Genomic DNA, 23,292 nt, shown 5'->3' on the forward strand with positions numbered 1-23,292 from the left:
TTGATGTCTCCCTGGGCAGCCTGCTCTAGTTGGAGGTGTCCCTGCTGACTGCAGGGAGGTTGGACAAGATGACCTTTGAGGGTCCCTTCCAACCCAATGCAATCTGTGAAGCTGCGAATGTCTTCCCATTTCCCGGCATTTTGTTATATCCTTCATACAAGGAAGTGCATTTTCCCCTTCTCACCTCTACCCTGTTGCCACTCCAAGCAATTCAGGGGGACATTGGTGGGAGCAAGCCCCCTGGTTGCCCCCAGCACTGGGAGTCAGCTGGTTCCTGGCTGGTAGAGGAGGACAAAGTATTTCTGAGTACTTGTGTTCTCCCATGCTGTTTTCTGGTCTCTTTCCAAAGTGCTTCTCCCTAGATCAGTTGACAACAGCTGCTGGAAGGCTCCTCCTCAAGGGAGGGGAAAAGAATTTTTTTTTTTTTTTTTTTTTAGAACAACTTCACAACATTAAAACAAACCAGGAGTGGTGCCACTGTCAGCCGAGGAAGGGTCAGGCAGGGAGAACTGCTGGTGTGACAGCAGCTCCAGGCTCTACAGGACCATGTTTACCTTCTGCCTGCCTGGGTGGAGATCCAGCGTTCCCTGCAAGCCCTGGCGGCTGAGTTGCTTCCTGCCTCACCCCCAGGAGCAGTGCCAACCGCCGGGTCCTAATGCAATCCACACGGCCTGGGGACAAGGACAACAGGTCGGTGTGCAGGAGAAACAGGTACTGCAAGATCAGGAGATGCCTCTTGCAAGGAGAGAAATGGAGACCCTCTTCCATGAGGAGCCTGAGACTGGGAACCAGTATTTGGAGGACGCTTTGCTTCGGAGTTACCTGAAGGCACACCTGCCCCCCAAGGTCTGGCATGAGTGGTGGTGTCTCTGTGTGTACACACTGTTGGGTCTGGCTGGGTTGCTGTTTGACATTGTGGATTGAGTGTTTCTCTGGGCCCTTTTGTGCCTTTAGATGTTAAACCAGGAGAGGGAATTTATCAGCAGAATTTAAAACTTGTTGTTCTTGAATCGGTGCAAGAGGGACAAATACAAACGCACCAGCACACGAAGAGAAGCAGCAAGTGGCTTAGTGGAGTAGACTCCTGTGACTGCTCTGGGTGCTGCCACAAGAGTGTTGGTTTGGGATGTCCAGTTTCTGTTTTGTTTTGTTTTGTTTGGGGATGTTCAGAAACATCAGTGACATTTCTCTGGTCATCCAGGAAAAGCATTTTCAAAGAAAGGGTGAAAAAAACAAACCTAAGGTGCTTCCAAACTCTGCTGTGCTCTTCTGCTTCACTCCCCAGGGAAGAGGGGCTTTTAAGGAAGTTTTCTCCTGAAGGAACGTTCTTAGCTGAGTGCTCAAGAGGCCTGTTGGGGTTTGCTTGTTCTCAGCACAAGGCATTGGCTTCTCTGAGTTGATTCTCAGGTAGGGAAGGCTCTGTACAGATCTGTGGGGTGCAGAGAGATGGGGAAAGGCCCTGAGCTGCGAGTCTCTGTTCTGGGGGTTCCAGTCCCATAGGAGCTCATCTCACTGGCTGTCCTTTGCTGTCACCCCAAGGACCACAACTGTTCCTCACTTCTGAGGGACCAGATCTCATGGAGCAAAGTGTGATCTCTCTCTGTGATTCACTCCAGCAGAAGATGTAATGACCTGTAAAGCCACAGGGGGAGGAGAGGGCAGAACCGAGCTCTCAGTGACACTGCCCCTGCCACTGCTTGCTCTCCAGGTCTGTGAGGCCTCTCAGACATGGGGTGGGAAGAGTATGGTGGCACCTTTGGGAGCCATCACAAAAGACAGAAGTGAGCCCCCCCCTAAGCACCACTGTGGCCTTATTGCCAGAAGAGCAGGTGGGAGAAAAGGAGGATGGCTTTGGGGCAACCATGAAGACCTTGCACCGTCAGAAGTAGCACGATTAATATCCCCTGAAAACTAAAAGGATGCTTTTCACCAAGGCTGAGAGCTGCTCTCCACTCCTTCCCCCAAGAGACAAAGTGGTTGCAAAATGCACCAGAGTGGATCATCAACCTCTCCCTACGTTTCTGCTCTCAGTCCCAGCGGGGCAGTGTTGCCTCACTGCTGAGAGAGAGCTCAGCCTGCTCTCAGCTTCATGCAGCACCCACTTGCTGCAGGCTGACAGCTCCCTCCCCATGTCAACACCTTCCTCTCTAGGAGAGCAGCCACAGATGTGGCCCACTGAAGATCAACATCATGCTAGAGGTTGGTTCCTGTACTTCCTGGAATGGGCAAGACATTTCTTTCTTTCTTTCTTTGAAGCTGATTTCTGGAGAACACAGCTTCACAGATTGCATTGGGTTAGAAGGGACCCTCAAAGGTCATCTTGTCCAACCCCCCTGCAGGCAGCAGGGACACCTCCAACTAGAGCAGGCTGCACAGGGACACATCAAGTCTGATCTTGAATGTCTCCAGGAGTGAGGTCTCAACCACATCCCTGGGCAACCTGTTCCAATGTCTCCCCACCCTCATTGTGAAAAACTTCCTCCTAGTGTCCAGCCTAAATCTGCCCTGCTCCAGTTTCAAACCATTGCCCCTTGCACCACTGTGGAGAGGTACCTGTTGGTCCTTGACCCCCTTGAAAACCTATCCTTTAATATAAAGAACTCTCTGCACTCTCCATGTGCTATGATTTGCACATTTCCAATATAATGACCCCTGGGACATCAAAGGACAGATGAGGGTGAGTGGTGAGACCTGCTAGGTAGCAGCCTCAGTCTTGATCCAGACACCCCTTCCATATCCTGGGGTCTGTTTTTCTGGCTGCTCTGTGTGTGACATTCTGCAGTCACAAACACATGAGCTGTGGTTTTGTTCTTTTACCTCTGAAGCAAACACATTCACTTGGCACCCCTGCCTGTGGTCAGGGCATGAGCTTGCAGCAGGGCATGCAGCGTTCTCTAGAAAACGTGGGTGAGGTGAAGGGACTGCTGTGGTTTGAAGTGTGCTGACTGTTTGGTAGTCTCACATTCTTCTGCCCATGAAACACCAAACAAACAGTTCAGAGGTCTTTGTGCGTCAGGGATCAGCAAAATCCCTGAACTTTGGATTTTTAAGCTCACAGAATCATAGAATGGCTCAGGCTGGAAGGGACCTCAGAGATCATCTACACCAACCTCCCTGCTATGGGCAGGGATACCTCTCAACTAGACGCAGCTGCAAATACTTATAAATTAAGACATAGAGTGACAGGACAAGCTCCAAACTGGAAGAACCTGGGTTTAAATGAGACTTGGGTGCTCAAGGCCTCATCCAACCTGGCCTTGAACACCTCCAGGGAGGGGACATTCACAGCCTCCCTGGGCAATCCATTCTAGAGTCTCACTACCCTCACACTGAAGAACTTCTTCCTAAGCTCCAGTCAAACCCTGCTCTCCCTCAGCTTTAAACCATTCCCCCTCATCCATTCTCTAGACACCATTAGGAAAAGTCCCTCTGCAGCCTTCCTGCAGGTTCCCTTCAGCTATTGGAATGCAGCTTTAAGGTTGGATGGGACCTTGGGCAACCAAGTCTAGTTGAGAGGTGTCCCTGCCCATGGCAGGGAGGTTGGAGTAGATGGGCTCTGAGGTCCCTTCCAACTGAAGATATTCTTTGATTCTATGATCACTGAGTTAGGTTATTTAGATGCAGGCAACTTCACTAGGCTTTGGCCATGGGCAGTGAGGAGCCCTTGCAGAAGGCAATTCCTGTCACCTTGAAGTCAGCATCTGAGGGGGCTGCAGTGAGTCAGTGCTCTGCAGGTGCTGGTTGCCTTCCATTAGCTCTGTCCAAGTCAGGCAAGCCTGGCTGGAGCGAGGACATGCAAGTCCCTAGCCAGGGCTGCCCAGGATGCAGCCTGGATATTTGACCCATTGGGTGCCAGGCTGAAGCTCAAATGATTGCTGTGTCCCTCCTTTTCTAATCTTCTAGGCAGGTAATCACTGAGCCCAGTGGAAGTTTTCCTATCCAGATGAAGGCTTTCTGGCTTTGGCAGCTCTTCCCCTGGCATCTTTCCCCAGCAGTAAATCACAGAGCGACCGAGGTTGGATGGACCTCTGCATATTGTCTCATCCACCCACCCCCCCTGCTCATGAGCATCTGTGTCATTCTCAGTCCTGATACAAAAGCTCTTCTGTCTTTTGTAAAACCCAGAGATGCTGCCAAAAGTAACTTGAAAAAATGATTTGGTGGTGGGGAAGAAGTGACAGCTGAGCACAGCTGTGCCAGCAGAGGCTGAGACAAGCTGTCTAGCTCAGGAGCCCTCAACACAGGAAGGATATGGACCTGATGGAGTGGGTCCAGAGGAGGGCCATGAAGATAGGGGGATGGAGCACCTCTGCTATGGGGACAGGCTGAGGGAGATGGGGTTGTTCAGACTGGAGAGGAGAAGACTCCAGGGAGACATGAGAGTGACCTTTCAGTACCTGAAGGAAGCTACAAGAAGGGCTACGAGGAGAGGGACTGTGTCCTGCAGTGACAGGATGAGGGGCAATGGTTTGAAATGAGAGAAGAGGACATTTAGATTGAATATTAGGAACAAGTTCTGCACCATGAGGGTGCTGGAACATTACAACAGGTTGCCCAGGGAGGTAGCTGAGGCCCTACCCGTGAAGATATTCAAGGTGAGGCTCTGAGCAACCTGATCTAGCGGGGGATGTCCCTGCTGACTGCAGGAGGTTGGAATGGATGACCTTTGGAGGTCCCTTCCAACCCAAAGCATTCTGTGATTCTATGTCCTGCTGCACCAAGGCATGCCTGGGAGGGCCAAGTGGCAGGAGACAGCTCACACCCCAGGACAGTGTGGTTGGTGCTTTGCCTTCCCAGCTAGAACCAAGGCCTCCTGCTGAAGGGCTCTGTCTGGTTGCTCCACAGGTACTGGAGGAGGTGAATCAGGACCTGGAGAGGTTTGGGAACCGTCTGCTCACCCAGATCAAGCCTCTGGGTTGGGAATGTGAGCTGAACCCCCCTGTGTTTCGTCAGTATGATGCCTGGGGGCAGCGGGTGGATCGGATCTTCAACTGCTCAGCCTGGAGGAGGATCAAAGAGATTGCAGCGGAGGAGGGGCTCATTGCTGAGGCCTATGAGAGAAGATTCTCCAGCTGGAGGTAACTGGGGGGAGAGTGGGAGTGACTTAGAATCATAGAATTGCTAGGGTTGGAAGGGACCTCCAGGATCATCTACTTCCAACCCCCTGCCATGGGCAGGGACACCTCACACTACAGCAGGTTGCTCACAGCCACATCCAGCCTGGCTACAAAAACCTCCAGGGATGAGGCTTCCACCACCTCCCTGGGCAATCTGTGCCAGTGTCTCACCACCCTCATGGTGAAGAATTTCTTCCTAACATCGAATCTGAATCTCCCCACTTCTAGTTTTGCTCCATTCCCCCTAGTCCTGTCTTTAGCTGACACCTAAAAAGTCCCTCCCCAGCTTTCCTGTAGCCCCGTTCAGATACTGGAAAGCCACAAGAAGGTCTCCTTGGAGCCTTCTCTTCTCCAGACTGAACAGCCCCAACTCTCTCAGTCTGTTTTCATAGGAGAGGAGCTCCAGCCCTCTGCTCATCCTTGTGGCCCTTCTCTGGACACCTACCAGCACACAGCCTTGCTGGTTAATCTCAGCTGGGTGTGTTGAGCATTTCATTGTGTAACAGGCAGCAGATGATGCATGCACAGGAGCGCACCTCCCGCCACTGTGAGCAGCAGGCTCTGTCTGCTGTGGTGTTCCACACTGGCAGTGATAAGCCATAACTAATGGCCTACAGAGGATCATAACCGATTTCACCTTCCTGCTCCTGGGGCCTGGCGCTTCCCTGCTGGGCTCCAGCTTTCCCTGCATTAGTCTTAACACAGCTGATGGGCTGGGGTTTGACTCGTGGTTCTGTTGTGTTCCAGCTCTGGAGCTCATCCCATATTTCTGGTTTTTAAGAGCTGCCCTTGATGTCAGCAGCTGGCAGGCAATTGCCTCCTAGCCAGCCAGCCCTGCGCTGGCACTCCCCTGGGGACTGAGAATCACAGAATCACACAGAATCAACCAGGTTGGAAGAGACCTCCAACATCATCAAGTCCAGCTGATCACCCAGCCCTATCTAATCAACTAGTCCATGGCACTAAGTGCCTCATCCAGGCTTTTCTTAAACACCTCCAGGGACATTGACCCCACCACCTCCCTGGGCAGCCCATTCCAGTCAATCTTTCTGTGAAGAACTTCTATCTAAGATCAAGGCTATACTTCCCCCTGCACAGCTTCAGAGCGTGTCCTCTTGTTCTGGTGCTGGTTGCCTGGGAGAAGAGACCAACCCCCACCTGGCTACAGCCTCCCTTCAGGTAGCTGTAGGGAAACTGCTGCTCCTCCTCTCTCTCTCTCACTGAAACAGCTTTAGCCCTCCCAGGAGTGATTCTTACCTGTTTTGGCTGTATTGTGTTCCACTCTGCCCTAGTCAAGAAGCTTTTTATCCTCCTGCTGTTTTGCTGCTGCACAACTTGTCTGGTTTTTCTCTTTCTCTCCTAGCCGCCTGCATCAGGCTGTCAAACTCTACTTATTTTCAAGCTTCTCTGGAGGTTTCAACTGTCCACTGGCCATGACTGATGGAGCAGCCAAAGTCATTGAGGTATGAGCTCAGCTGGTCTCTGAGGGCACAGCCCATATCCTGGTAGCACTGGTTAGAGACTGGAGCACTGGGCAGGGATGGAGGAGAGCTGCTCTGCCGTCTGGCTCCTTACTCTGTGGCTCATCTCCATCTCGCACTGCCTTTCTCCTTTAGTTAGAGACTTTGTGCCCAGGCTGCCTTTTGTCTTTATTTACAGCACTGTTTACAGTAAGGCCTTTGCTGCCCATGAAACCTGTGCCACTGCAGCTAGCTGGAAAGGTGTCCTATGTGTTTTACTAGAAGCTACTTTCTTCTCCTGTTCCTTGGGTTTTCATCTTAGCCTTGGCTTCTTTTCCCTCCCCCAAAACAGTCACTAGGTATGCCTGGATGTCTGAAAAATGCTTTTGACCATCTGACAACTCGTGACCCCAAGCAGTTCTGGACCTCTGGGCAGTGGATGACCGAGCGCAGGGGAGGCTCTGATGTCGGTAGGTGTCCTGGGGGTGGGAGCAGTGCAGCAGTGGTGAGGTGTCTTAGTGAGAGCTGAGATAAGGAAGGGTGTGTGGAGCTCATGAAGACAGGAAGCTGGGTTAGGAAATTTATCATAGAACCCCAGGCTGGTTTGGGTTGGTAGCTCCTAAATGGGTGGAGGCACTGGGTTCCACATCACGTTGCCTCCTGCCTGCAAAGCACTGCCAGCTGCTGGGCCAGAACAGCTGCTGGAGGTTAAGTGGAGCCTCCTTCCTCTCTAGTACTTAACTCTGGCTGCTTGCTTATCCAGGGGTCAGTGAAAAAGATTAACACCTAATCCATCCTGATAGCAAGAGGTGACTTAAAAGAGCTGCTGCTTAAACCACAAAGCAGCATCGATTGCTCCAGCCCCTTTCTAAAGCCAAGATGATCTCCTTTCTTGCAGCCAGTGGCACAGAGACAGTGGCCAGGAAGCAGCCAGATGGCACCTATCTTCTGCATGGTTTTAAGTGGTTTACTTCTGCTGCTGATTCTGACATGGCATTAACCCTGGCCAGGATAGCAGATGCTGAAGGACAAATAAAACAGGTCTGTTGGATGGTGGAACCAGGTGGAGGAGCAGGGGCATTCTTTTCCCTCCCTTTTATTTCACTGTGATGAAATCCCCTTTCCATGCCTTTCAATGGTCTCAGGGTTCCAGTGGCCTGTCCCTGTTCTTCCTGAGGGTCCAAGATGAGGCAGGGAAGCTGAACAACATCCAGGTGCAGAGGCTGAAGGACAAGCTGGGCACACGGCAGATGGCAACGGCAGAGCTGTGGCTGCACGGAGCCAAAGCAGAGCTGGTATGCAGGGTCTCACCTCCCTCTTGACAGCAGGCAGAGCTTGGGGGTTTTGGTGGGGATACCAACTGAAAAAGTCCCCCTCAACAGTATCACAGGATCACAGTATCTCAGAGGTTGGAAGGGACTTCCAGAGATCATCACGCCCAACCCCCCTGCCAGAGCAGGATCACTTAGGGTAGTCTGCACAGGAATGCATCCAGGTGGGGTTGGAAAGGCTCCAGAGAAGGAGACTCCACGACCCCCCTGGGCAGCCTGTTCCAGTGCTCTGTCACCCTCACTGGAAAGAAGTTTCTCCTCCTGTTGAGCTGAAATCTTCTGTGTTCAAGTTTGAACCTCAGCCACCTCTGTGGCTGGCTCTCCGTTGCAGAATGCTTCACCAGTGGGGCTCTGTGTGGGGGGCAGGGCTGAGAAGAACTCAGGGGAAGATGAGAGTGAGGCAATTTTAGGTTTTAAGCTGGGCATTTCCCTGTCCCAGTGATACTGGCAAGTGTGAAGTGACAGGACAAGAGGCAGCAGCCTCCAGTTGTGCCAGTGGAGGTTTAGGTTGCACATGAGGAAGAATTCTTCCCCAAAAGGGTTGTTGAGGTCTGGAACAAGCTGCTCAGGGCAGTGGTGGAGTCCCCTTCCTTGGAGGGGTTTCAAAGCCATGGAGATGTGGTGCTGAGGGCCAGGGTTTAGTGGTGCCCTGACAGTGCTGGGCTAATGGTTGGACTGGCTGGTCTTAAAGGACTCTTCCAATCTAAACAATTCTGTGATTCTGTGACTGGCCCAGCTGAAGGACAGTTCTGAGTAGCATTGGGGTAGGAACAAGCAGCAGAGATCAGAACTGATCATAGAGACATAAAGTCACAGAATTGGTTTGGTTGGGAAAGACCTTTAAGATCATCCAGTCCAACCATTCTCTAACTCTACCAAGCCTGGTGCTAAACCCTGGCCCTCAGCACCATGTCTCTGCCTCTTTCAAACACCCCCAGGGATGGGGATTTAGCCACCTCTCTGGTCAGACTTGTCTGAAATAAGGCAGCAAGCAGATCTTTGTGGTGGCTGATGACAGACAGAGCTGGAGTGGACAGCCTACATCTATCTCTCTGTCTGGTGACACTCAGAATCACAGAATCCCCCAGGTTGGAAGAGACCTCCAAGATCAGCAAGTCCAACTGATCACCCAACCCTATCTAATCAACCTGACCATGGCACTAAGTGCCTCATCCAGGCTCTTCTTAAACACCTCCAGGGATGCTGACCCCACCACCTCCCTGGGCAGCACATTCCAATGGCCAATCCCTCTTGCTGTGAAGAACTTCTTTCTAAGATCAAGCCTAAACTTCCCCCTGTGCAGCTTGAGAGTGTGTCCTCTTGTTCTGGTGCTGGTTGCCTGGGAGAAGAGCCCAACCCCAACCTGTCCACTTCCCAGGCTGTGTGAAAGGTCTCTATCAGCCTTTGTGCTCCTCAATGCTTTCAGATCTCCGTGGAGGGTCGTGGAGTCTCCTCCATCTCCAACATGATGAACATAAGTCGGATTCACAATGTCATTGCTGCAGTAGCTTCCATGAGAAGGTGAAGGCAGCTTGGATCGCTCCAGAGCCAAAGGGGGAGCAGCTTCTCAGCCCAAGGGGGCTTTGCAAAGCTCAGCATTGCAGCCAGTTGGCATCTACTGGCTGTGCAGGCATGGGTCTGGGAGCCAGCAGTGCTGGAGAAGGTTGGCCTGTGGGTGGGTGACCTAGGTTTGGTGTGCCACAGCTGAGCAGGGTTCTTCCTGTGGGGATGGCTGGAAGGGAAGGGTAAGAAGGGGAAGGCTGCTGGTCTAACTGCTGTCCCTGGCTGTTCTCTCTAGGATGATCACTCTGAGCAGGTAGTACGCTCATAGGCGGGTGGCTTTTGGAAAGCTCCTCAAAGACCATCCCCTCCACATGCAAACAATAGCCAGGATGGAGGTGAGGCTCTGGGGAGCTGGAAACCTCCTGGTGAGAAAAGAGATCCTCAGCTGCTGCTGGGCACAGCCAGCCTGCCTCTGTGTGCAGCAGCAGGGGCTGCAGGGCTGTTCACGCTTTGTGCCTTGGCTAGTTAGTGGTTGTTGTCCCTGAAGCTCTGGGCCTGTAGGGGCAGGGGTGGCATTTTGCCCAGGTCCCTTTGAGATAGTCTCATGGCACCTGAGCAGCCCAGGCTGGAATCAGATCCTTGCCAGTGAAGCTCCCCTCTTCTCCTGCTGCAGGTGCAGGCACGAGGAGCCTTTCTGCTGCTGATGGAGATCGTTCAGCTGCTCGGGCTTGCAGAAACCAACATGGCAAGTGAGCAGGACCAGCTGCTCCTGAGGCTGCTGGTCCCAGTGGCCAAGCTCTACACTGGGGAGCAGGTATGGGACAACCAGTGTGATTAACCCAGGGTGGGGGTGTGTGGCACAGGAGCAACCACAGTGCTGCAGAGAGGATTGATTGTCGTGGCCAAGGTGAAGGGCATTCGTGGCAGGGTACCAGAAGTCAGCCCTAGCTGCAGGGCCTGCATCAGCTCCTGCCCTGCTCAGGCTGGACTCTGGGGGTGGGAGATTTCTCCCTGTGCTCTCGAGGCCATTGATCAGAACAGATCCACAGAATTCTATCTTCCCAGTGGTGGAATTCCACAATTCTGTGAGCAGAACAGATCTGGGCTGTCTGCAGAGTACTTCACGTGCCACAAAAGAGCACTGCTGAGGCTGCCCCAAAGCCAAGGTGGGAGCCATGGGGAATATCTTTCCCCTGGGTAGGAATAAATAGAAGTTGTTCATAGCTGAGCATCAGCCTTCACTCCAGGGGCCTGTCCCTCTTCTAACTGCCCTCATTTTAAACACACAGAGGCAAGTAGAAGGTAAAGACTCTCTGAACTAGAGACAGACTCCCATGTCCCAAGCAAAGCACAGCTTTATCCTTACCCAGAGAGGACCCTACTGAGATAGAGTCTCCTTGGATCTTCTCCTAGGTTCTGACTGCCCCTGCAAGTCCCCTCTTAGGGTTATTACTCACTCTGCATTCCTTGGGCTGCTCCTCCATGTCATGAGCAATCTGCTTCAGCAAATCAGTGGGATGCAGTCAGTCCCAGCCCAGCAGAAACTACTCTTTGATATTGGAGGTCTCTGGCTGCTCTTGGCCCTTGTGCAGTGTGGGTCATCTCAGCTCTCTGCACTCTGCAGGCTTCTGCTGTTGCTGTTGAGGAAATGGAGAGTTTTGGAGGACAAGGCTACATGGAGGATACAGGCCTGCCAGTCCTAGTCTGTGATACCCTGGTAAGAAAGCAATGGGAGAAGCAGCAGAAGCTCCTGTGTGTCACCTAGTCCCCTGCACAGTACTCGAGACATGCTCAAGGGAAAGCATCATGCTCCCCAGAGTCACTCCAGGGTGGTAACTGGCTCCTAGTTGCCGTCCTGAACTCAGTCACCCCTGGGAGGGGACATGGTTGGCTCCTGGCACTGGGGTGGTTTCCTGGCTCTGTAACAGACTTCTCATCACCACTGCTCCTTTCCACTTGATCTGGAGATCTCCTTGGTCTCCCTTGGCTTTTGTCTTTGTTTCCCCATGTTCCTTTTATTTTGTTGCAGTGACCCCAAAAGGTTCCTCCATTCCCTTCCACCCCACCGGTGCTGTCGATATGGGAGGGAACCACGAATGTCCTGTCCCTCAATGTCCTGCGCTCCCTCAGCAAGAGCCAAGGGCAGGTGCTGGCTGCCTTCCTCTCCACACTGCAGGTGAGCCCACATCAACAGCACTGCTCACCTGACCTGCCCACCTTGGCAGGCTCTGACTTAGCACCAGGCTCAGACTGGTAGGGAATGTGAGCAAACCAACAGACAGGTGTCACAGGCTCACAGGATGTTAGGGGTTGGAAGGGACCTCAAGAGATCATCCAATCCAACCCCCCTGCCAGAGCAGGAGCAGAGAATCCAGCACAGGTCACACAGGAATGCATCCTGATGGGGATTAAAAGTCTCCAGAGAAGGAGACTCCACAACCTCTCTGGGCAGCCTGTTCCAGTGCTCTGGGAGCCTCCCAGGGAAGAAGTTCCTCCTCCTTTTGAGGTGGAACCTCCTGTGCTGCACTTTCTCTCCATTGCCCCTTGTCCTATCCCAGGGGGCAAGTGAGCAGAGCCTGGCCCCTGCCTCTTGCCCCCCAGCCCTCAGCTCTTTAGAAACATTTCTTCAATCCCCTCTCAGTCTTCTCTTCTCCAGACTAAGCAGCCCCAGGGCTCTCAGCCTCTCCTCACAGGGCACTGCTCCAGTCCCTCAAGCATCCTGGGAACCTCTCTTGGACTCTCTGCAGCAGATCCCTGTCCCTCTTGAACTGGGGAGCCCAGAACTGGATGCAATATTCCAGGTGAGGTCTCAGCAGGGCAAGAGCAGAGGGGGAGGAGAAGCTCCCTGGCTCTGCTGGCCACACTCCTCTGAATGCCCCCCAGGATGCCATTGGCCTCTTGGCCACCAGGGCACATTCTGACCCATGCAGAACTTGGGATCCCCCAGCACTCCCAGGTCCTTCTCCACAGGGCTGCTCTCCAGCAGATCCCCTCCTAACCTGTCCTGGGGCAGTTTATTCTTCCTCCCCAGCTGCAGGACTCTGCACTTCTCCTTGTTGAACCTCATTAGGTTCCTCTTTGCCCAGCTCTCAGTGTGTCTGCTCACAAAAGCAGAAGGCAGGCAGTGCTCACTTTGGGATCCTTGTGTGCTACCAAAAAACCTGCAGATGTTTCCATCTGAGCAGTGAAGAGTTCCGCATTGTCAGAGCTCCTCCTGACAGGTACCAGCAGAAGAATATTTTTAACATGAGTCACCTTCCTGAATCCAAAATAGTTTGGTGGTTCTGCTTCTTGACTGGAAAAACACCACAGGACTGCTGAATATTAAACCTTCACTAGGGCTACCTACTGCATTATGACTTTCTATTTTTATTCCCACTGAAAAGATGGAAAAAGCCAAAGGAATTCCATTGCTGCCTCTTTAGATTTGGCATTCTCTGGCTTTAGCTGCAGGCTCTTTTAAAGGTGCTCAGATGACAGAAGAGATCAAAGCACCTCAGAGTTTCATGAAGTAAACGGCATTAGCTGGGGTTGGTCTGTCCTGGAAAGGCAGCCAGGAGCCAGCCTGAGGTGTGCCCAGTGTAGCACAGGGTCTCCTCTCAGGCATGAGATGATTAATCCAGATAGAACAATCCAGGTGACATTAGCCCAGACACAGTGAGGAATCCTGGAGTGTTTGGTTTAACTGTGTGTAGCCTTAATTTCTCATCCAGACCCTGTGAGGAAAGAAAGGTCTGGGGCACTGCACTCCCTGCAGCACTGGCAGCTGGGAAGGTCTTTCACAAACATGAGCAGGAGCCTGAGCAATTCTCACCAGTGGCTTCTGTTACCCTTCTGCCCTGCTGAGAGTCCCCCCCTGCAGTGCTGGGGGCATCTCAGCACAGACAGGGACCTGTTGGAGCAGGGCCAGAGGAGGCCACAGCAATGCTGGGAGGGCTGGAAGCCCTCTGCTGTGAGGCCAGGCTGAGAGAGTTGAGCTTGTTCAGCCTGGAGAAGAAAAGGCTTCAGGGAGACCTTCTGGTGGCCTTTCAGTGCTGAAAGGGCTGCTCAGAGAGCTGGGGACAGACTTGTGAGCAGGGCCTGTTGTGACAGGACAAGGAGTGATGGTTTGGAACTAGAAGAGGGAGAGAAGGGAGAGATGTTTGATGCTGAGGGTGGGGAGAGTCTGTCCCAGGTTGCCCAGAGAGGTGGGAGATGCCTCCTCCCTGGAAGCATTCCAGGTGAGGTTGTTTGGGGCTCTGAGCAAGCTGCTCTAGTTGCAGCTGTCCCTGCTGCCTGCAGGGGGTTGGACTGGATGAGCTTCAGATCTCCTTTACAGCCCAACCCAGTCTGTGATCCTAGGATTCCATGATTTCAGTGCCCCAGCTCAGCTGTGGTCTGCATGGAAACCTCTCTGTCCTTCAGACCTGAGTGTCCTCTTGCCATCCTCTCTGGCAACTGGTTGATAAAGGATAAATCCCTCAGCCAAGGTGGCCAGCACACAAGAAGGCCACATCTGCTCCTCAGCAGGACTGAGCACACCTGCTAATGAAAAGGCAGCTGGGCCACTAGTGACTAGGAAGCAGCTTAGTCTGACACCACAGGTAGTGGAGTGGAGAAGGAATGGAGCTGGTGATAGGCTCAAAAAATAACTTGGAAAGAAGCCAGGCTCACACCTAGGCTCATTTAAATGCTTCTCACACAGAGGTGCCATACTGCAGTGCTTGGAGCACCTTGCTGATGGCCCTGAGAGGGCTCCTCCAGCTCCTCCTGGCTAATGAGGAGCAGTAAAGAACACAGCAGTGTGATGCAGAGCAGCTACAGCACAGCAGTCACACCACAGGCCCAGATTCACTAATTAATGAGCTCAGCACTGCTCTTGCGCTGCACAGACCATGCTGGCTGTGAGCCTGCAGGGTGAGCAGGTGAGCCCTGGCACTAAGGGTCTCCAAATTCCAGTAAGTGCTGATGGATTTGCTGGTTCTGTCACACCCAGGCTGCTGCCATCTCCACAGAGGGTAGCTGGAAGGGGCTGAGCTGGGAGAGCTCTGATGCTCTGAGCCTGGAGGCAACAAATCACACTTGGCACAACAGGTTCAGCATTGGGGTGATCACTCCAAGGAGGACATTGAGATCCTGGTGTAGGTCCAGAGAAGAGCAAGGAATTTGGTGAAAAGTCTGGAGCACAAGGCTTGTGAGGAGCAGCTGAGGGACAGCAATGTGCCCTGGTGGCCAAGAGGCCAATGGCATCCTGGGGGGCATTCAGAGGAGTGTGTCCAGCAGAGCCAGGGAGCTTCTCCTCCCCCTCTGCTCTGCCCTGCTGAGACCTCACCTCGAGTACTGTGTTCAGTTCTGAGTTCCCCACTTTAGGAGGGACAGGGACCTGCTGGAGAGGGTCCAGCAGAGAGCTACAAGGATGATGAGAGAACTGGAGCAGTGCCCTGTGAGAAGAGGCTGAGGAGAGGCTGCTTAGTGTGGAGAAGAAAAGGCTGAGAGGGGATTTAATGAATGTTTCTAAAGAGCTGAGGGCTGGGGGTCTAGAGGCAGGGGCCAGGCTCTGCTCACTTGCCCCCTGGGATAGGACAAGGAGCAATGGATGTAAGCTCCAGCACAGGAGGTTCCACCTCAACATGAGGAGGAACTTCTTCCCTGGGAGGCTCCCAGAGCACTGGAACAGGCTGCCCAGAGAGGTTGTGGAGTCTCCTTCTGTGGAGACTTTCCAGCCCCCTCTGGATGCATTCCTGTGTGACCTGTGTTGGATTCTCTGGTCCTGCTCTGGCAGAGGGGCTGGACTGGATGATCTATTTGGGTCCCTTCCAACCCCTGACATCCTGTGAGCCTGTGACCTGGGGTTGTCAGCCTGGAGAGAAGGAGGCTGAGGGGAGACCTTCTGGCTCTCTACCAATCCTTGAAAGGAGGTTGGAGCCAGGTGGGGGTTGGTCTCTTCTGCCAAGGAACAAGGGATAGGACAAGAGGAAATGGCCTCAGGTTGCACCAGAGAAGGTTTTGGTTAGACATTAGAAGAAACACTGCACTGGAAGGGTTCTCAAACCCTGGAACAAGCTGCCTAGGGAGGTGGGTGACTCCCCATCCCTGGAGGGGCTCAAAAGAGGCCAGAGATGTGGTGCTGAGGGCCATGGTTTAGCAGCAGACTTAGTAGAGTTAGAGAATGGTTGAACTTAATATGATCTTCAAGGTCTTTTCCAACAGAAACGATTCTGAGTCTAACTTTTAACCTGGGCACGTTAGAAAGCTTTTGCTTTATGCCTTTGGTAGCCAGGCACCAGGAAAGCAGCCTGGGAGGGGCTTCTGCAGAGAGCCTCTGCAGCACTGGGCAGCAGCCTGCTGAGTTTCTACACCAGAATCCCTCTCAGGTGATAAATGACCTCTTTCTGAGCTCCTGGTGTCCAAATTCTTTCAGTTTCTGGGTGCTTGGCTCATTTTGAAACAGCCTTCCCATTCCTGTCTAGTGATTAAATCATTTAGCCCTTCATAAAGGGATTTTTACTGCTCCAATCCATTTCCTTTTTATTGGTGCCCATAAACCCAGTGCCATTTATTTTATGTTTGTCCATCAGGGCTCCCAGCTTGTGCCTGATGACAGGTGGCTTTGGAGAGAGTGTTAGCACTGAGTACAGCACAGCACTTTGTTCTCTGAAGGTCATACTTCAGCTTAACTTCCTCACTGCCTCCAGTTTTTCCTGGTTTCCCTGGCAGCTGCCTCTGCTGGCAGTGGGGTACCCAACAGTAGTGGTGCAGGGCTCTGGGAGCAGGAATTTCCTCATCTTTGCACAATGTGATGAGGAGAAGCTGAGGTTTTAGGGTTCTTGTTGCTCTGGCAAGCTTGTTACAGGTTCACAGCTTCACAGATTGCATTGGGTTGGAAGGGACCCTCCAAGGGCATTTTGCCTAATCCCCTGCAGGCAGTAGGGACACCTCCAACTAGAGCAGGCTGCACAGGGACACAGCAAGGCTGAGCTTGAAGGTCTCCAGGCATAAAGCCTCAACCACAGCCCTGGGCAACCTGTTCCAGTGTCTCCCCACCCTCACTGTGCAGAACTTCCTCCTGGTGTCCAACCTAACTCTGCCCTGCTCCAGTTTCAAACTATTGCTCCTCGTCCTATCCCCACAGCCCCTTCTGAACAGTCCCTCCCCAGCCCTCCTGGAGGTTCCCTTTAGATATTGAAATGTAGCTTTGAAGGTTTCCCTGGAGCCTTCTCTTCTCTAGGATGAACACCCCCAGCTCCCAACCTGTCTTCATGGGAGAGGTGCTCCAGCCCTCTGATCATCTTTGTGACCCTGCTCTGGACCTGTTCCAGCAGACCCACATCCCTCTTGTGCTGAGGGCTCCAGAGCTGGGCACAGCCCTGCAGGTGAGGTCTCAGCAGAGCAGAGGGGCAGGATCTCCTCTCTCCATCTCTGGCCCTGCTGCTTTGGATGCAGCCCAGGCTGCCACTGGCCTTGGGGCTGCAAGTGCCCATTGCTGGTTCCTGGCCAGCTTCTCCCCCACGAGTACAAACCCTGTGCAGAGGGAATCAGTCTGTGGAGTGTCAGGAGAAAATGGCAAGAAGAGCAAGAGGGAGAGAGAGTCCTGGGCTCCAGCTCAGCCATGCAGAGAGGTTCAGGTGGCCACTGCACAGGCACAGTCATTTCATCTTGTACTAAACATTTATGAGCTGGAATTTGCAGCCAGAGCATTGGGTGTACTTCACAATTCAATTACAGTCTGCAAAGTGACTCCAAAACAGCACCAGAGAACGACTTGGTTTAGTCACTTCTGGTTAAATGTGAGCACATCACAGCCTGGTTGTGTTTCTGAGCACCAGCCCTGCAGGCATCCTGTGGAGCTCAGAATCCTTTCTTGGGCATCAGGGAGGGCTGCAGAAGAATAAAGCTCTGCTTGTAAAACAGACATAAAACTGAGGACATGGGATGGTGTTTTCAGGTCCTTTGCAGGCCATAACCACAACTTTAACACAGCAGGAAGTGACTTCAGATTATTAAAGTGGGACTGGCTGAAGCAGTGACATGGGACTCACGCTGCCAGCCCTGGTTTGGATGTTCTCCCTGCTGCTGGGTTTTGAAATTCTCATCAGTAATCTTTGAAGTAAAACCCATTCTGCCAGCCTTGCTTGGCAGGGAGAGCACACAAATGAGTGGCACCTTCAAACCCTTCAGTGAAACCTGAAGGACTCAGAAGCAGCAGAGCTCTGAAGTTCTGATGGTGTTAGCCAGACAAGAGCCCTACAGCACCATGGCTATGCCACCTGTGTGCCTCCCCTCCCTGGCACCTGGTAGAAACTGGGGCAGGTCCACACACAGGGGAGCAGACAGGAGCTGCTGCTGCCTCCAGCATCATCCTAAGGAACAAACTTGTCCAGTCCAACCTTCAGCCCAGCACTGCAAGGTCACCACTAAACCATGTCCCTCAGCACAAGGTCCACAGCTGCTTAAACCCCTCCAGGGACTCCAGCACTGCCCTGGGCAGCCTGTTCCAAGGTCTGAGAACCCTTCCAGTGCAGAAATAGTTCCTGAGATCCAGCCTGAGCCTCCCCTGCTGCAGCTGGCAACCATTTCCTCTGGTCCTCTGTCACTTATCCTCAAGGAGAAGAGGCTGCCCCCTCCTCACTGCAACCTCCCTTCAGGGAGCTGCAGAGAGCAAGGAGGTCTCCCCCCTCAGCCTCCTCTTCTCCAGCCTCAGCACCCCCAGCTCCCTCAGCCTCTCCCCACAGGGACGCAGCCATTTGTGCCCCAGCCGTTGGCAGGAGGCTGCTGGCAGAGGCGTTGGTCACCTCCCTGCTCACTCTCTGTGATGCTGGCTCCCACCCAAGCTGCTGGGCGTCTGTTTGCACCCTTGGGGACTTTGATCCTGGTTAACAACAAGCTCTGAGCTGCCTCTAAAAGCTCTCATTAGCATCCCGTGTGCCCAGGGGGCTCTTTGGACTTTAACTTGGCGCTGGAGCCTGAGCTCGGGTGCTGATGTGTTTGTGTTTGCACAGCACATGCTGGGAGTGTTTGTGCACCAGCTTCTGCCTGGGGCACAGGAGGGCAGCCACTGAGGGCTCTGTCTGTCTTCTACTAACGGCCAGAAGATGCAGGGCTATGGTTGGGCAGAATGTGTCAGGGACAGCAGGAAACAGAGCTGGGGTCAGCCTGTAGAGTCCGGGGCTGGCTGTGCAAACAAGCTGCTAGCCCTGTGGAGAACGACCTGGGAGTCCTGGTGGATACCAAGTTATCCATGGATAACAAATTATCCAAGGCTAATGGGATCTTGGGGTGCATTCAGAGGAGTGTGTCCAGCAGAGCCAGGGAGGTTCTCCTCCCCCTCTACTCTTGCCCTGCTGAGACCTCACCTGGAATATTGCATCCAGTTCTGGGCTCCTCAGTTCAAGAGGGACAGGGATCTGCTGGAAGAGTCCAAGAGAGGTTCCCAGGATGCTTGAGGGACTGGAGCAGTGCCCTGTGAGGAGAGGCTGAGAGCCCTGGGGCTGCTTAGTCTGGAGAAGAGAAGACTGAGAGGGGATTGAAGAAATGTTTCTAAAGAGCTGAGGGCTGGGGGCAAGAAGGAGGGGACAGGCCCTGATCAGTTGCACCCTGGGACAGGACAAGGGGCAATGCATATAAACTCCAGCACAGGAGGTTCCACCTCAAGAGGAGGAGGAACTTCTTCCCTGGGAGGCTCCCAGAGCACTGGAACAGGCTGCCCAGAGAGGTTGTGGAGTCTCTTTCTGTGGAGACTTTCAAGCCCCCTCTGGATGCATTCCTGTGTGACCTGTGCTGGATTCTCTGCTCCTGCTCTGGCAGGGGGCTTGAATTCGATGATCTTCAAAGGTCCCTTCCAACCTCTAACATCCTGTGAGCCTGTGAAGATGTGAAAGCAAACCAAAGCCTTACAAGCAGACAGGATTTGTCCTGCACAGCAGATACCTGCAGGCTTTAGCTGCAGAAGTGACCTGCAAGACAGACTCTTGGCAAACCCAGCTCCCAGCGCCTGCTGCGCTGCCTGGATGCACTGGGGGGCTTGGTGTGGTTCTGCCTGAGGGGCTCCCTGAGTGCTGCTGTGGAGAGAAGGGCTGAACGTGGTGGGGATGAGGACAGGCTGAGGGAGCTGGGCTTGTTCAGCATGGAGAAGAGAAGACTCTGTGGGGACCTTAGAACTGCCTTCTAATACGTAAAGGGAACCTGTGGGAAGGCTGCAGAGGGACTTTTCCTAAGGGAATCTAGAGACAGGACAAGGGGGAATGGTTTGAAACTGAGGGAGAGCAGGGTTAGACTGGAGCTCAGGAAGTTCTTCAGTCTGAAGGTAGTGAGACTCTGGAGTGGGTTGCCCAGAGAGGTTGTGGATGTCCCCTCCCTGGAGGTGTTCAAAGCCAAGCTGGACTGGGGCACCCAAGTCCAGTTGAGAGGTGTCCCTGCCCATGGCAGGGAGGCTGGGAGAGATGATCTCTCAGGTCCCTTCCAACCTGGGCCATTCCAGGATTCTCTGCTAAGATGTTGCCACAGCACATGAGGCCCTGGGCTGAGCCCAGTACCAGTGGCATGGGCAGGAATGGCTGTGGCAGTGCCTGGCTGCAAGGGGATACAGCTGACTGCGTCTGCTGCAGGGCTCACCACTGAGGCCTGCTCTCCTTAAAATCTGTATCAATGATCTGGGTGAGGAGATCAAGGGCACCCCCAGTAAGTTTGTAGATGGCACTGAGCTGGATGCTTTCACACCCAGAAAGAGAAGCTTAGCTTGACCAGGAAGAGCTTCTAGGTGGTGCTTTTAGGCAGAGTTAAACACCTGATGACCACCTGATAGTCCACCTGAGCCACTGTGGTCCTGGGGCCTTCCCCACTGGCACCACATGCCAATGCCCTGGCATGTTTGTGGAAGTCAAAATACACAACCAGGCGAGGTCCCACACAAGGAGAACTTGGTACAGGAATGGAACTTGAGAACTGGGGATGAAATCTGGTCCCCAGGAGCAGGTAGAAAAGTCAGCATGGGAGCAGCCCTGCTGGGCCCGGCTGGCAGGAATCCTCATCCTCCAACCAGGGCTGTGCATTGCCCTTCACCAGCATCCCTTTTCCTGCTGCCCCACCATGGCAGTGCCAGTCACAGCCACCTCCATCCCAGCTCCCTGTTAGGATGAGGTGTGAGGGTCCCACCAGCCCATTTCCTCACTGTCACCTTTACTGTGACTGTTTCCTTTGCAGAAAAAAATGGAGGGGGCTTCGAGCACCCCAGAGCTGGAAGCTGCCGTGAAGCAAACACGAGATGCCGTCAGCAGCCTCACGCAGTTCATACCAGCAGCTGCTTCCAGGGGGGCACTGACCATGGAGCTGGCAGCAAGAGACTTCTCCTACAGCCTAGCAAGGATCTATGCAGGTAGTAGGAAAGAGGGAAACAAGGGATTTCAGAGCAGGAAAGGGCTAGGAATCAGTCCTGGAATGGATTTCAGACCAGGAAAAGGCTAGGAACCAGTCCTGGAATGGTCTGGTCTCACCGCTTCTGGGTGAAAGGTAGAGTTCAAAGCAGGTTTGGTCTCACCTTCTTTCAAATCAGAGCAGCTCAGCCTGGCAAGTGCTGCTGAGAAGTAATCAGCCAGCAGGCTGGGCTGGAGCCCAGGAGTACTCTTTGTGTCCTCCTCTTCCACAGGAGCTCTCTTGATTGAACATGCAGCTCGGCCTGACGCTTCCTCTGCAGACATCTCTGCTGCTCAAAGGTAAGCAAAGACCTCCCATAGCCTCAACCATTCTTGTGTCTTTTGCAATGCTGCAGACTTTGCTCTGCCTCTCTGACCCCTGCTATGGTGAGACCCAGACTGTGTCATCACAGATGGGCACAGACAGGGTTCTGGCTTGGTCACTGTCAGCATCGTGACTGTTCCCTGCCATAGGAAGCCTCCATTCCAGCAGTGATGAGAAGGATCCAAAGTGGGCAGACCTCAAGTTGAAGCCAGCACTGTCTGCATAGTGGGGCTTGGACAAACCATTTGTATTCTGTGTCCAGGTGGTGCAACCAGGAGTTGTGTCCTGTGGCCACAGGGCTGCAGAGCAGCAGCTACGAGGCCAAGGAAGCACTGCTGGACAGTGCGCTGGTGTACGAGGGCAGCCCTGCCCCTGGCAGCAGGCTCTGACTCCAGGGCAACAGAAGGTAGGTGATGAGCCAAAAGCCCTCCCAAGCCTCAAAGCACAGGCACAGTGGGGACACTCCACCAAAGGCCAGGACAGATCCTTCAGGGGTCATCCCCAGCTGCAGCACCTGTTGCGGTCTGACACCCACCCCGTGGGTTGCTGCCACAGCCACTGAGATCCAGTCTGAGATGCTGAAATGTTCTTGCTGTGTTTTAGGCCAAGACTCAGAGATGAAATCTAGAGTGTGACTTGAAGCAGCAGCTCTTCCAGTCCCAGCTGCTGCTTCTTAAAGCAACCAGAAGTTATCTGAAAATGATGCAAAGCTGATTAAAAGCCACTATTTTGCTCTGGTCACCCCATGTTTTCCTCTGGTACTCGTGGTTTCCACCCTGGCACTTGCCAGGGATGGGACTTCCTTCCAGGGCCTGCTGTAGCTGTGAGGACAGAAGGTCCCCTCAAACAACCTCCACAGGAGGGGCTGGCTCAGCACCCCAGTTCAGTGGCTGGTCTTGGCCACTCACTGGATAAAACAAAGGCTTTGGAACTCCAACGGTCCATGCTCCTGGGCAGGGCTATCAAGGGAGGTGATCCCAGGGCACTGCTTGGTCTAGATCATGCTTTTGATTTCCCCATTCTCTTCTACCTGGTCTCAAACAAGCTTTGCTTTCACTTCAATCTGGAGCAGCTTTGCCTTCACATGGGGATTGCTGGGCCCCTGGGCCCTGCTGAAGCTGGGACTCAGCCCCTAGCCAGCCAAGATGGGCACCAAAAACTTTCTTGTCCCACTGCACTGCAAACAGGGAACAGAGAAGTGCTGTTTGCAGCTCTTTGCAATCAACACCAGCACTGCTGTACTGGACTGGCATAGGGGAGGGGGACTTGTTGTCCAAAGAGGTGGGAGATGCCCCATCCATGGAACCATTCCAGGTCAGGCTGTTTGTGGCTCTGAGCAACCTGCTCTAGTTGCAGCTGTCCCTGCTGGCTGCAGGGCAGTTGGACTGGATGGCCTTTGAAGGTCCCTTCCAGCCCAAACTCCTCTGTGATTCTATGAATTTTAATCACTTCACTCAAAATGCACAACTTGGTAGCAGAATTAAAGGAAACAAAATTGAATTTCTGAAGTTTTTCTTCAGGAAAGGAAGGTTTCTGCTCTCTCTGGCCTCTGCAGGAAGCTTGTTCATTTCCTCCTGCCTGTGTCCTAACACTGCTGCAGCTCCCACTGACAGAAATCCCTGCAAAACCAGGAACCTTCCACCAAAGCCAGACAAAAAAACCCCAAACAAACAAACAAAAACAAAACAAAAAAAAAAGGGGCAAGAGGGGGCCTGCTGCAACCTCCTTCTTCAAAGGCTTTGGGGTTCCTGCTGAACCTTGGATTTCTCCCCTACAAACGAGAAGAAGGCAAGCAAGAAAATTAGGTGGTGTATTAGCAAATGCTCCCATGCAAAAGGCTAAACTTTATTCACTTTTATTTATATATTTAACAATTCTAAAGTATTTACTTCTTGCTTTGACAAAAAAAAAGGGGGGGGGGGGAAAAATAAACCAAAATGAAAAATATAGGAGCACTTTACTCTCTGGAGGAGAGAGGGGTTATATGTACAGCTATGGAGAGATACTGCTTCCTCCTTTACATACAAAGAAAAAAAAATAATATTAATAAAAAAGTGCTTCATCCATCAAAAAAAGACCAAGAGCTGCAAGCATTTATTCACACTGTACAGCACAGACCCCCTCCCCAAACCCGTATCGTCACCTCTTGGCACCTGTCCTTAGCAGCTG

General features: G+C 52.9%; 1 protein-coding gene across 1 annotated transcript; it reads left to right on the forward strand.

The window, feature by feature from the left end:
- The first annotated feature begins 487 nt into the window (after nt 1-487).
- On the forward strand, nt 488-21,842 carry LOC128975583 (acyl-CoA dehydrogenase family member 11-like). The gene is given in 14 exon segments (XM_054392550.1): nt 488-846; nt 4,846-5,078; nt 6,481-6,580; nt 6,930-7,047; nt 7,476-7,618; nt 7,723-7,872; nt 9,335-9,429; nt 9,707-9,806; nt 10,085-10,225; nt 11,036-11,128; nt 11,453-11,587; nt 20,590-20,761; nt 21,032-21,098; nt 21,386-21,842. Coding segments are annotated over 14 exon segments (1,974 nt in total). The 5' UTR covers nt 488-546; the 3' UTR covers nt 21,513-21,842.
- Nucleotides 21,843-23,292: the final 1,450 nt, after the last annotated feature.

Source organism: Indicator indicator, chromosome 26 (assembly GCF_027791375.1).
Source record: "Indicator indicator isolate 239-I01 chromosome 26, UM_Iind_1.1, whole genome shotgun sequence".
Taxonomy (NCBI): domain Eukaryota; kingdom Metazoa; phylum Chordata; class Aves; order Piciformes; family Indicatoridae; genus Indicator; species Indicator indicator.